The sequence below is a fragment of the Zea mays genome, chromosome 2, assembly GCF_902167145.1.
Source record: "Zea mays cultivar B73 chromosome 2, Zm-B73-REFERENCE-NAM-5.0, whole genome shotgun sequence".
Taxonomy (NCBI): domain Eukaryota; kingdom Viridiplantae; phylum Streptophyta; class Magnoliopsida; order Poales; family Poaceae; genus Zea; species Zea mays.
This window is the reverse complement of record NC_050097.1, coordinates 232,912,196-232,926,104: the sequence shown is the minus strand read 5'-3', so window position 1 is coordinate 232,926,104 and position 13,909 is coordinate 232,912,196. Positions and strand designations below refer to the sequence as shown.

At 47.4% G+C, this 13,909-nt stretch overlaps 2 protein-coding genes and 1 long non-coding RNA gene across 4 annotated transcripts; 1 reads left to right on the top strand and 2 right to left on the bottom strand.

Moving 5' to 3' along the window:
• Window positions 1-4,630: 4,630 nt before the first annotated feature.
• On the bottom strand, window positions 4,631-6,628 carry LOC100272735 (uncharacterized). 2 transcript variants are annotated; one of them, NM_001147188.1, is made up of 2 exons: window positions 6,169-6,534; window positions 4,631-6,045 (listed from the first exon to the last, which is right to left on the bottom strand). In NM_001147188.1, exons 1-2 carry the CDS (start codon window positions 6,507-6,509, stop codon window positions 4,932-4,934), a joined length of 1,455 nt encoding a protein of 484 aa, NP_001140660.1. In that variant the 5' UTR covers window positions 6,510-6,534; the 3' UTR covers window positions 4,631-4,931. The 2 variants fall into 2 exon arrangements, with proteins under 2 accessions (NP_001140660.1, NP_001354700.1); NM_001367771.1 differs by having other exon boundaries at window positions 4,693-6,628.
• LOC109944099 (uncharacterized) lies at window positions 5,352-7,124 on the top strand. Its single transcript, XR_002267458.2, has 2 exons — window positions 5,352-5,447; window positions 6,693-7,124. It is a non-coding gene; the product is annotated as an uncharacterized lncRNA (long non-coding RNA).
• Window positions 7,125-7,419: 295 nt separating this feature from the next.
• LOC100382493 (putative TCP-1/cpn60 chaperonin family protein) lies at window positions 7,420-12,028 on the bottom strand. Its single transcript, NM_001175230.1, has 13 exons — window positions 11,756-12,028; window positions 11,041-11,303; window positions 10,807-10,953; window positions 10,387-10,548; window positions 9,747-9,824; window positions 9,326-9,459; window positions 9,059-9,131; window positions 8,896-8,973; window positions 8,687-8,809; window positions 8,492-8,586; window positions 8,096-8,305; window positions 7,786-7,843; window positions 7,420-7,693 (listed from the first exon to the last, which is right to left on the bottom strand). Exons 1-13 carry the CDS (start codon window positions 11,907-11,909, stop codon window positions 7,622-7,624), a joined length of 1,647 nt encoding a protein of 548 aa, NP_001168701.1. The 5' UTR covers window positions 11,910-12,028; the 3' UTR covers window positions 7,420-7,621.
• Window positions 12,029-13,909: the final 1,881 nt, after the last annotated feature.

Genomic DNA, 13,909 nt, shown 5'->3' with positions numbered 1-13,909 from the left:
GCTTCCCCTTCTTTGACGCCTCACAAGTTTTGTCTAAAATACATTTTGGTTGTGTTTGTCTGTCATCACCTTAACCCTTGTCATCCCTTGATCTTTACCATGATGCTTGTCTTGCACCTGCATTTTAAAGCCTCCTCTCCCATTTCATTTCAAGAGTGATGTCTTGCCTATCCCACTCTTGTTCATCCCCTTTTTCCTCTGTCGCATTGCAAGTCTTGTCCTAACTCTATCTTTTGGTGTGTTTTTGCCTTTCACCTCCCTTACCTTTGTAATCTCTAGATCTTTCCATGATGTTATCTTATGCCTACCTTTTGAAATATCATCTTTTCCATCTCGATTTGAGAATGGTGTTTTACCTATCCTGACCTTGGTTGCATTCTCTCCCTTGTCGGTTACAATCATTGCTTTAGCTCCATCCTTTATTATGCTCATGCCCCTACCCTCCATGTCTTATTATTCCCCTTGCCTTTTGTTGGCCTTAGAAGAAAGACCACCATTTAATTAAAAGGAACGTATAGAAACGAGATGTTTGTTGATGTGTGCTCGTGATGTTTGTCCTTCTGCTATGACTCATTTGCTTCTTTGGAATGAGTGTTGATGTGTTGTGGCCCCTGGACCGCAATGGAATCTGTTTACTAGGTGAGTGCCATAGAGTTAAGTAGTTGGGTTCTCCCCCTGCTCTCTCTAATCCGTCTATACTTACCTTTTCTCGTTATTCTTTCCTCTTACACCTGTCCTTTTGGCAACCTCCAGCTCCTCCAAATCAGTCAAGATCAGAGTCGGCAACATCTTCATCAAGTGTGTATCAATGCTCTTGTTAAGGGGGTTAGCCGCTAACCCTGATGAAGACAATGCGATTAACATCAACCAACAAGATCAGAGTGGCGTAGCGAAAGCGTGTGTGGGTCCTTACCCACAGGTCCAGGAGGTCCTCAAGAATTGCATCAATCGATCTCAAGCATCTGATGGTCAAAGCAACCAATTCACAAGTCAAGCCGGCGGAGGCAAAGTTGAGTTAGAAAAAGATATGAAAGACTAATGAACCAATCTCATTTTCTTGCTAGCCTCTTCTTGAATCTCGAGGACGAGATTCTGTTAAGGGGGTTAGATTTGTAACACCCTGAATTTGGGGGTATAAAATTTCTTTTCTAATATCCACCAAATTCAGGTGTTACTCTCTCAGTTCTTCGCTTTCCTTTCTCTTTTCACTAAAAATGGAGAATCATTTTGTTTTATATTAGCGTAAACCTAGTGGAATGAGCCCTAGAGGCACTTTGGTTGTTGCATTCATGCTGTTGCATAGTGTTTCTAAGTGCAAAATGTGTTTGAAATATGTTAACATATCTTATAGAAGCGCTCGGTAAATTTTCATATTTTTCGGAATATTTTTCTATTTTCCAGAAACCAAAATCTATTTATTTGTGGAACCTAAAAATGTTTTTAGAAATTCTAATTATGTTTTTTGAGTTCATTAGGTGCCAAAACATTTATAGGAATTTTTCTGGAATTTTTAAAGGTATCTATAATATTTTGAGCACAAAATATGGATTTCTAGGATTTTCGAATTTTAAAAATAGTAAAATCCGAATTTTAACCGAATTTTTATCTCGTCCAAACCCTAGGTATATATACATGTCCGGCTTCATCTCGTCGAGCCCGTTCCAGAACACAAAATGTTTCCCCCAAATCCAATCCCTAGCTCCCGGTATTGCTCGCCGAAGTTCGGGGCGGTTCCAACTCCGGCGACAACTCCGGCGAGCAATTACTCCCAATCCGTGCATCGTCTGCGGAATCCGAGGGTACCGCTGCGTTCGTCTCGTCGAAGGCTTCGTCGCAGCGCGTTCGGTTCATCGATTGGATCCCCGAATCTCCGGCAATCGACGGATTTTTCCTCGGCTCCGGCGAGAGTGTTCTTCCCCGGTGAGAAACCTCCATTGTTGCACCTAGGGTTTCTTCGTTTCTTCGTTTTCCCGTCCGTGCAGAGCCTCTCCCACTCTCCCCTCACCTTCCCCGGTGGCGGCGCCCTTCCCCCCTCCGTTTCCCCTCCCCGGCGGCGCCCCTTTCCCCTCCCCGGCGGCGGCGGCGGCGGTGGCGCCCACGTTCCCGCGCCCCACGCCCGCGCGCACCCCTCCCGGCAGCGGTGGCCGCGCCCCTCGCGCCCCGTGCGGCCGCGCCCACTCCCGGCCGGCCCAACCTCGTCCTCCCCTGCGCAGCCCCCTCCCCTTCCTCTCCTCTCTCTTCCATGGATGGGAGGAAGAAGATGGAGAGAGGAAGAAGATGACAATTCTGTAAATTTAGTCTGCGCGAATTACAGTATGGTTTAAAACATTCATAACTTTTGCGTTTTAAACCCGATTCGATCCATTCAAGTTGCGTTAGATTCGTATTAAAATTATCTTAATTTAGAAATATTTATCCCAATTTTTTCACATTTTATTTAATTTAGTTAAACGTTTGTTTAACCCGTGGCTACTAAAACGACATTTCAATTTAAAAATCTAATTTAGGAATTCGATTCGCGCATTTATAATTAGTCACCAATATGATTAACCTTAACTGAAATCTTATTTATTAATAATTATTTAGTTTAATCACGTTGTTTAATTATTAGTTTCGCATGTCGGTCCGCGCGTGCCGCGGTGCTGTTTCACGCATGTCGTTTGCAAGTGTCGCGCGTGTTGTTCGTACGCGTTGTCGCGTGTCGTTCGCGTGTGTCGCGCGCCTTGCCGCGTGCCGTTCGCGCGTATCGCGCATTGTCCGCGCGCTAAGTCGTTTGTGTCCGCCCGTTGCGCACATCGTGTTTGCACGTCGTGCGTCGTTAATTCGTCTCGCTTAGAATCGCTCAAATTAATTAAGTTACTTGCTTAACTGTCAACTATTAAAATAGTAAGTTAGTCAAAACTAATTAGTAGTATTAATTTACATTTGATTAGTGTAAACATGCTAACCCCTCGACCATAGCTTCGACTATCGCGGTTCTTTTCCTCGCATAACTGTAGAAGCGCTCTCTATTTTATATTGCTCGCTTTTATAATATTTTATCTCGTATGGTGTAATGTTCTTATGCAAGTATATGTTTGTTTGTGCCTGTTTGTATTCACTGTGCGTCGCGAATAGACTGCGATCCATTTCCGAGCTTCGAGGAATCGACGGACAAGCTTCGGCGACCAAATGACCCAGCTCTTCGAGTTCTACGAAGCTGAAGACCCTGAGCATCTGTTTGGTGAAGGCAAGTGTCCTCTGACCTATTATGTCCCATTTGCTTTATAATTCATCAACCTGCATACCATGATCAACCTAAGGACTGACTAGCTTTGTATTTACCTTGTCCTTGATTACCTTTTGGGTTATTATGGTTAGCTTCATGCTATTGCTTTACTTTAATCAATGAACATGATGTGAACACTTATGATACGATGTTGTCTCTATGATTATGATGTTGGACTGGTGATACTTTAGGGGGCTCGAGCGGTTTCTCGAGTGCCTCTCCGTAAGGACCTGTTCGTTGGATGACCGCCCGGGAAAACAGTGCAACCATGAGGGTGGAATGGGATGCCCTTAGCTGAATAATTAGAGGAACCGGGGTGTAGTTCGCTTAGCCGTCGTGCCGTTAATGGGGCTCGGTGTATGTGGCTCGCTCTGCCAAGTTTGGTTCGCCCCTTGGGGAGGAGTGCGGTGCATTTAGGAAACCTAACGGGCGGCTACAGCCTCGGGGAATCTTTGTAAAGGCTACGTAGTGAAACCCTGCCTATTCACCTTGGCAGTGTTTAAGGGTTTGATCGGCCCGAGGCAAGAGGGAATCACGGCTTGTGGGTAAAGTGCGCAACCTCTGCAGAGTGTTATGAAACTGATATATCAGCCGTGCTCGCGGTTATGAGCGGCCAAGAGAGCTCCAGTGATTAGTGATACTTGATCAGAGATGGTTGGTTTACAGATGATGATGAGGATGGTTATGATCATGCTTATGGTAATGGTAAGTGGTATTCTTTCCATTTGGAAAGGGTACTTTGGGTTAAGAACTTGGGTTAATGCTAAAACCTGGCTTTCTACTAGTAATAATAACCTGACCAACTAAAAGCAACTGCTTGACTTAACCCCACATAAAGCTAGTCCACTACAGCCAAACGGGACATTTGCTGAGTACGTTGATGTGTACTCACCCTTGCTTTCACAAAACACCAGGTTGCCTTTGGTGCAATCTATGCTCAGGTAAAGAAGGCGTCGAGGCGGATCTCCAGGAGTTCCAGGACTTCGACGAGTTCGAGGATTAGGCTAGCGACCTCCCCCAGTCAGCTGCCTGTGGTGGGTTGTTTACGTTGGCTACGTTTCGATTCTGTGTACTTTGATTTATATTATGTAAATGGATCTAGTCTGTAATATTATTACTTACTCTTTATTGTAATTCGAAGCATTGTGCTATGATGAGTCATTTATGTAATCGCTGTGTACGTGAATAACTGATACTGGCACGTACATGGTTCGCATTCGGTTTACCTTCTAAAACCGGGTGTGACACACGTGCTCTCCAATGATGAGACCATGCAATCGTGACATATATCGAAGTCTGCATGATACTGATGGTTGCAATGTAGTAGTGAAACAACTAAATTAAAATAACAAAAAATTATGTATGGCCAGGATCAAAAATGGATTATGAAACATTTTCTTATAACAATATAAGACACATTTTGTATATAAGTTATCATGGTATTATATGTTCCCGTTGCAACGCACGGACACTCACCAAGTAAGAGAATAATTTAGGAGGAACCGTCGTAGAGGTTGAAGATACAGGGAAGAGACACGCTCATCGCACATGATGAACCATCAAAACATGGTAGTACTTAGTACGTCACTGTAGTGGACCAACACTGTACAGTACAGTCATCAGGATTCCAGTCAGGCAGGCAAGCACCACACCTTGCGTCAGCTCAAAGCAACACAAGAAACAGAGGCACCAGTACGGCCGCCATCGTGGTGACCGCGGTGGCCACCGGAGCCCCTGACCCAACGAGCTGCACGCTGAAGTTGCAGGCGCCCTGAGAGGCGTCCTCGTCGACGACGACGGCGAGCCCCTGGAAGTCGCACGCCGACTCCACCTGCCCCTGTGCCTGGTAATAGGCGTTGAAGGCGTACGACGCGTTCCCGCGCGGGTCCAGCGCGCCGCAGCTGCACCCGTAGCCTAGCGCCGTGCAGTCGGCGCGGGAGCACGCGTACGCGACGTTGTCCGCGAGCCGTCCGTCCCCGGCGATGCTGATGGGGTTCAGGACGCACCACCGCCGGGGCAGGTACTCCACGCCCCGGGCCGGGACGGGCATCGCCGGCCGCCCGTCGCCGCGCAGGTCCAGCGGGAACTTGGGCCGCCCGTCGAAGGTGAAGATGCCCCAGTGGCGCTCGAAGTTGCCCGGCGCCACGCTCTTGGCGTCCTCGTCCACGAGCCCGAACAGGTAGGCCTCGATGCGCGCGCCGGGCCGGAGCGGCGTGCCTCTCCTGGCCGCGAGCCGCTGGAGGAGCCCCGCGTAGAAGCGCTCCGCGAGGGCCGCCGTGGCGTGCCTGTCGCCGTCCGTCGGCCAGCCGACCTCGCCGATCATGACCGGCAGGTGGCCGAGCCCGACCCTCTTGAGCGCCGACACCAGCGTGTCGAAGTTGGCGTCGAACACGTTGGTGTAGACGGCCCGGCCGTCGACCACCGGCGCACCGGCGCCGCCGTCGAAGAAGGCGTAGTCCAGCGGGAAGTCGTCGTTCCCGTACAGGCTGAGGAACGGGTAGATGTTGACGGTGAGCGGCGCGCCGCTGCGGTTGAGGAAGCGGACCATGTCCGCCATGACCCGCGCCACGTCGCTGCGGAACCTCCCTGCCGACGGCACCGGGTTGCTCGCCGGCGAATCGTACACGTCCGCGTTGACGGGGACCGTTGCCTTGACCGCCGCGCCGTGCCCGGCCTCGTCCAGCGCGCGCTGGATGTTCCTGAGCGCCGGCACCGTCACGTGGTCGAACGAGCCGTTGTACGCCCTGAGGAACGGCTCGTTGCCGACGGCCACGAACCTGGACGGACGTACACGTACGATCGAGAACGTCTCAGCGCCAGCGGAGAAACGAACGGGTCCATGCCAATGGCGGTGCACTGCATATATATATACGCGCGCGCTAGGGCCTAGGGCTACGCACTTGATGTTGACGCCGCCGTCGAAGGTGTACTTGGTGACATTGTCCCTAACCCACCGCCGGGCCCGGTCGTAGTCGGCGACGGCCGCGAGCATGTCGTTGGGCACGGCGATCATCGTCTCGATGCTCGTCCCGGCGAGGCCCTTCATGGTCCGCTCGTCGGCGTCGAAGATCTTCACCTTCGTGAACCCGTTGTCCGTGAGCAGGCGCGCCATCACCTTGGGCGGGAGCCGGCGCGCGGACATGGTGCCCCAGTTCACCCCGAGCGCGTCCACGCCCGTCGCCGCCGCCGTAGCGGCGGCAGCCACCGCGAACAATGCGAGAAGGCCGCGCGGCGCCGCCATGGAATGGAACCTCTCGCGCTCTTCCGTGTGCGCGACCAAGAAACGCCCGGAGCCCCGCGGGCTTAAATGGAGGGGTGCGAGCGGGTGGGTGCGTGGATCGGTCGCCACGCCGACGAGCGTAGGGCATCGGAGTACTGTTACACGAGTTGAATGAATCCGACCTCCCTCCCTCCCTTTTTGCAGGTGAAACAACCGCAGCTTTAGCAAAGCAGATCGTCGCTGAAGCATTGATTGGCGGGAGCAATAATGGCGGAGGTTTGGGCAGGGGGGGCTTGAGGAGGGGGAGGACAGAGGTTAGGGACGATCGAAGGATGGAAGAGAGGCGGCGGTTAATGCCTGCCAGATTGCCAGGAGTAAATCTATGCCAGCAAGGTGTAGACGTGTAGTGTAGACTATCATACTACCAGTGAATAGCAAGCAGTAGAACATTCTGACAGTTTTAGGACCTGTACAGACATAATTTGAGCAGTTCCTATTTTGTTTGGTGGGAAGTACTGTGATCACTTTCATTGCCTCTGCGTTGTTGTGCCATGCGAAACTTATCTGATTTACTTTAAGTCTGGTTCATTGTCGTAGTAGGCTGTAATTGAAACGATTATGGGTATTTGAAGAAAACTGCAGCTTGCACGAAGGTGTATACTGAGTTGATGAATTTAATGACCTCTGCATATGATAGCAATAACAGCACAAGAATTATAGCGGACTGGCGCACTGCGCAAAGCTACAGGAAATTAATAGCGTTGAACTGCGAATCGGAATCGATGCACTGCTGCTTCAAATATACGCGTAATATTTTTTACGCAGAAGACTATAAAAGGCTGGAACATTTTTGCTTCTATAATAAAAAAACTGAAGTAACACTCATATGAGCTCAGTCGGTATGATGAACTGAAGGAAAGAACCCTCGAATGAATAATACATCGGCACTGCAATAATACACCAGGAAAGAACAAGCAAATTCCCCATACGATACCAGCACAGCCGTGCAACCCTTCCAAACGTGAACTACAGGCACCAAAACCTTCTACAGAACCAAACCCTAAATAAGACATGATGTTCCCTGCTCTGAAACATTGCGTACGTGATACACAAAGAGAACAATCACAGTCAAACTAGTCCTCGTCCATCCCGCCACCAGGCTGGGCATCTCTTCTTGGACCTCCTGCCGGCTTCGCCATAATGATCTGGACAGTTCATATTACTCAAATATCATCGAGATGACGTTTGAAACACGAGCATAGGAAAGAACTTAGAGCGCAAGGCTTAGCAGTCATACCTGGTCAACCCGCAGCACGGTGCATGCGGCATCGGCAGAATATTTTAGGGCAAAGAACCTGTACAGCAAAATCAGCGAAGTGAGGAATCTGCCAAGAGGTCATAACAAGCAGCTTAAACTGCCACACAAAAAATGTGCAACTGCAAACCCATGCCCCCCAATCCCAAGACTAGCGTATTTAGACCAACACTAGTGCAAGCATTTTCCACATCCAATGGTGACATGTCCAATTACCACAAAAGATCGAAAAATGTTCTTAAACCAGCTTTACATATGATTCATTTCCCACCTGCTGATCGTATTGACTTACTTTGTGACATAAAGGTCCCATATTTTCAAGGTCGTGATGTCCTTGCAGGCACCTTCCTCCAGGTCAATGCCAACTTTCACATTGCCACTAGCATGCTCAGCATAAAGAGAGGATATTACATCCATTGCGCTAAGTCCGGCATTTTCTGCCAGGGTTCTTGGAACCATTTCAAAGCTTTCAGCAAATTTCGCAACAGCATACTGGTCCAACCTGCACAATTGTTAAGAGCAACCAGTGAATGATTGAGGGGAACATAATATAGAACCCAACACTTCATGGTGTCGGCCACTAAACTATTTTTTCTTTCAAAGGGTTAACCCTGCTCATATTGAAAGCAGATGTACTCATACCTTGTACATGATAAGTTATTAACTATCATGGTAGAAACAAACTTACCCTGTTTCCTTCAAAGAGAACTCCTTCAATCTCTTTGCCAGCTCTATTTCTGTTGCAGCAGCACCAGGAATTATCCTACTGTCCCTGCACATTGACTAGAATAAACAAGGACAGTGAGAACTCGAATAGATTAGCAAAACAGACACAGAACGTTACAATACAATAAAAGAGTTAGGTCACATGTACTATAGATACCTTGTACGTATTGACGCCATCATCAACAGCTCTTTCAAGATCATCTAGTATACTGTCAGTACTGCCTCTCAAGACAACAGTAGCCACTGAATTTCCACCTTCTTCGTTCTTGATGACAATAACCTATATAATAAAAAACAAAATGAATGTTGGTAAGGAAGAATAAAAAGTTATCTTCTGTAAAAGCACAAAGGGAGTAGAAAACATACCCGAGTACCACCAATTTCTTCCACGGAAACAGAGTCTGCGTACCCTAGTTCATCCGCATTGGGTTGGCTAAGTTTCAACTATATTTGAGAGAAAAAAATCCAAAATCAGAATAGTGTGCTACTATGACACGGTAACAAATACATCTGATGAATCACAACTTACAATTGCAACAGCCCCAGTAGTACGGCAGAATCTTCTCAGTTCAAACTTCGAGCTGATTTTCAGAACCATCAGCCTGCAAACATAACATCAGTAAGTAATGGCTATCAAAAAGGTCGATGACCATACAATCCTTAATTTTGGAGAAAATATAACACATACAATAACTCTCTCTAGTCTAAAAGAAATTTTCAACAATGAGCAATACTGCACAGAAAATTCAGATAACCTATTCAGTTCAGAACACATACGAAAAGCAAAAAAACTCACTTGTAACGTTCACAAAAATGTAGCGCCATGTCACCAACTGCAGCTCCACTGACAATAACCTTGGCACCTGAGTCAGCAACAGCTTTTATAAGCTCCTCCACCTTAGCTTCCTCAGTCTTAGCATAATTTTCTAGCTGCAAAAGCACAGGTATTATAGATTCCAACAGATACTTGCAGATTACAGCTTGCAATGCCCTACAGAAGCAAAGGAATATTATGTGCTCCATTTTTAAGTTCAGCATATCCATAAGAAATGAACCAACATATTATGAAAGGAGTGTACTGTTGGGTGCACGTCTACAGAACATAGAACAAACAAAACCAACTAAATAGTTTGCAACACCTAAACCTATCACGAGCATATTAAAAGTAGGAACAACTTCAACGGAACTCGAAAAAATTCTCAAGAGTAAGAACATACCTGCTCAGCGGAATGGATCAACACTGTTCCCTTTGTTTCGGTTGCTGAGGTATCGACACCACCAGCAAATACTGCAATCTGAATATTGATTGGTTTTAGAATTCAGCAAGGAATACTGCCAGACATCATACAGAAGATGGGTACTATGCTGTAACGCGTTAGGATTCCATTGCATATTGAAGTTCTATGCACCATTCTATAGCATATACCTGCCATCAGCAGCAGCGTGAACGAAAAAGACAGAAATAAATAAAATAGTGTTCTAAAAAGTGTGATTTTTTAGATACAGAAAACTTTACAACAGCACCAAGCATAACATAAGTAAATGAAAAGTGTTGTGATGTGACCTCTTTAAGTAGGAATTGGTTTGCCAGGCATCACCAAAGGAACTGGATCCTCTATGAGTGATGTAATGCTACATAAGCATATATGATTCACTTGACAATAACAAACTATACAAACAATGCGTACATGATTATCCATGAGTTTCCAACAACAAATATTCATAACATTGTGAAAATAATGTTTAGAGCTCCATCCATGGCCCATTTCATTAAAAAAACATCAAAATCAATAGAAAAGAAAGGTACAGAACTTTGACAGGTGTGCAATGTGAATGAAGAGTAGCATTTTGACTTACCTTTGCCTTCTCCACCCTTTTGATGCTACCAACAGCATCATTTTTTAGAACCATCCCACGGACCACAGAAGAATTGTGCAAACCACCTCCAAGCAGCTTAGCCACTCTAACATTGTCGACATTGAAGTTTGCTGGATTTTTGGGGCAAACTTGAATGCAGGCCTAAAAATCGATGCAACAAACCCAATATTAGTTGGTATCATCTAAATAATTACATAACATAAAACCTTCGGTTTTTTCCTTTTTAGTTTGATTTGAGAACCCTTTGAAAAGACGTTCAAGGGGTTCTCAAAAATTCGAGATAGATCTAATTAGACTTTTTTACTTGTTTCTGAATTTTTTTATTTTTCCACTCTGGAATATAGAGCGGACTGGTTAAAAAAGAAAATTCTCCCTATAAGCTGATATGGATTAGCTTACATCAGCCACAAGAGGGCACATTATATCCTCCTGACCAAACTGCTTGCTCGCGACAGCGGATCTCATCCTCAACACAACGTCCTCCTTGTTTCTCACATCCATGTTCTCTGAGCCTTTCTCAACAAGATCCTCCAAGATCTCAATTGTCTGCATACCAAAGACAAAAGCACAAAGAGCCTGCTATCAGACTGCACGTTTCAATATTACAAAAGCCAGAGTCAGGGGGCAAGTCACCTTGTTGATGGCTTTAGTGTAGCCAATGATGATCTCACTTGGATGCAAGCCCATCCTGATGAGCTCCTCAGCCTTCTCAAGCAGTTCACCGGCAAACGATATGGTGAGATTGGCCCCATCCCCAATCTCCTCCTGTTGAGCCCTACCAGCCAGTACCAGAATCTTAGCGGCAGGGTGCTGAACTTCGAGCTCATTCACAATGGTGGCAGCATCGTTTGTGACAAACAGCTTGTCCAAGTGATTGATAACCATTTTGTTCATTCCTACAAAAAGGAAACACGGAGAACTACAACATCAAGCAATCGATCCCTGGAAGGTTTCAGCATCTAAGTAAAAGTTTGTCCGATGTGATTTACATAGCGCAGAAGACTAGTAGTACTATAGACAAATGACAACCTAATTGCTCCTGATCCAAACATTGTACAAGGCTAAATGTGATTTCAAACGGCACATCAGTATACCAAGCGCCTCACACTACCCAAAGATTCATTTTACCCTTGTCATCGTATCCCATTAAGCTCCAACAACCAGGCCACTCCTCGCTCCAGATCCCCCTCACCCTCTGCCCACTCCCTCCAGCTCGATGCGGCAACCTCACGGTACCCACCGAAGACCGAGCACGCTCTCCTCGCTCCTGGTCCTCTCTCACTCTAGTAGCCACCACCCGAGCCCACAACCCGCGCAACGAAGAAGGCGCACGCGAAGCAGGACTCACCGTTCGGGCCGAGAGAGGTGCGCGTAATGGCGGACAGCTCGCGGCAGGCGTCGATGTTCTTGAGAACGGCCTCCTCGAGCCCGGAGAGGTGGCGGTGGCCTTCCTTGAGCATCGACTGGATCCCGTAGCCCGCCATCGAGCCGAAACCCACCATAGTCGTCTCCGGCTGGGTGTAGGGTGGTGGATTTCCGGCGGAGGACGACGCCGGCGGCGAGGCGGATCGGGGGGAAAGTTTAAAACCCTAGTGACTAATGAGCGCTGCTTGCGAGTGCCGTGGGTGGAGGCGGGGAGATGCGGAAGCCGATGGTGGGGAGACGAAGGGAAGGAACTAGGAAGCCCTATGTGGCCGTCGGCCCGGGTAGGTAAGCCTGCTGCGCTTATTGGGCCGGGGCTGGAGATGTGTTAGGTCTTGGGATTTATTTATTTATACTAATATATATTTGTGTTTTGTAAAAATAATTGTTTAAATAAAAAAGATAACACATGAATAAGCAAATAAAAATAATGTAGTATATAAAAATAATTAAAAAATATTACTTAAAAATTACCTATTACATAGGTCAAATCAAAATAAAAATCACAATACATAAAACTTACATTAATGTAAACATATAACAATTATATAGCTTCTAAAAATAAAATACAATTCTTACTGTGCATATCCCAAAATATGCTTCATTAAATTATTTTAAATTGATCATGCATCGAAGCTAAAAATAGATGTAAAGTCGTTAGAGTTTTCAAGGTGTTGATTGATGTGGCGAGGACTCGACCGATCCGCAACCTAGTCGTTAGAGTTTAGGCTCGCGAGCCTCTTCGAGTTTTAGAGTTTTAGGGTTTTAAAGTCGTTAGAGTTCAGGCTCGCGAGGCTCTTCGAGCCAAACCGAGCCTAAGCAAGCTTGAGCCTGCGAGCCTCGAGCTTTGTCTAGCCTACGTTTGGATGTGAAGCACGTTTTTGAGGGGCATGTGGTTTTTTTTTGAAGTAGCTGCACTGCTCTTGCAGTCTTGCTGGCTCAAGCTAGCTAAAACGGCGCCCAGCCAAGCAAACTCTTTGATGCTGGCGCTAGTGAGGCGAGGCAAGCTCGCTTAGAACCCAGCACGCCATAAGATTCGTGCATCGCCTGTGCGAGCGAGCACGATTCTTGATAGCTCAGCCGAGCCAAATTCCCTCTCCTGCACAAACAAGGCTATAGACCTTAGGGAAAAAAGGAAAAAATACAGAAAATTGCATTGAAATCGTATGAAACAATTTTTAGTCCTATTTATACGAAGCAAATGACTCGGGTGGCAAAGCTGAGAAACGGGTTGTTTGGAGTACCAAATATGCAATTTTTCTCGTTTTTGAGTATTGTAGACTACACTGCAATTTTTCTCGTTTTTGAGTATTGTAGACTACACTCCAAAAAAATCATGGTACTCCAAAAGTATTGTATACTACACTGCTGTTGAGCACCAAATTGAGCGCGGACGGTCCGGCCCTGAGGCCGGACGGTCCGCGGTCCGGACGGTCCGCGCCTGTGGGCCGGACGGTCCGCGCGTGCGCAGAACAGATTAGGGTTCCGAGTTTTGTGCTACGGTTGTTAGCTAAAATCATGGGATAAGCTCGGAAATTAGTTTGTAAGGGGTCCAGCCCCCTCCTCTATAAATAGAGAGGTATACGGCCGATTTGTAATCATCAACAATCGAATCAATACAACTTTTATTCGCATTTTATCCTAGGAGTAGTTCTAGTCTAGTTTAGGTTTAGCCTCCCAATCCCCAAATTCTCCGCCTCTCCTCGACTCTACGTCGATTAGAGGAGTCTAGGTCGGCCTGCCCGAGCCTAGACACCACCTAGGATCTCTCCTCCCCGACGGGGTCCCTCCCGGGAGCGAGATCCAGGCGCCGTCAGCGATATTCCGCCGTCCCTGCGTACGTGCGGACCGTCCGGCCCCAGGGCGCGGACCGTCCGACCGTCAGGCAGAAGTCCCAGCAGCGCACCAGGCCGCGGACCGTCCGGCCCCAGGCCGCGGACAGTCCGCCCTTGCGCAGAGAGCACCACCGCGCTTCGCACCAGGCCGCGGACCGTCCGGCCCCTGCGCGCGGACCGTCCGCCCCTGTGCAGAGGGCACCGCCACGGTTCTTGTTGAGTGTTTGGCGCTCCAAAAAGGCGTC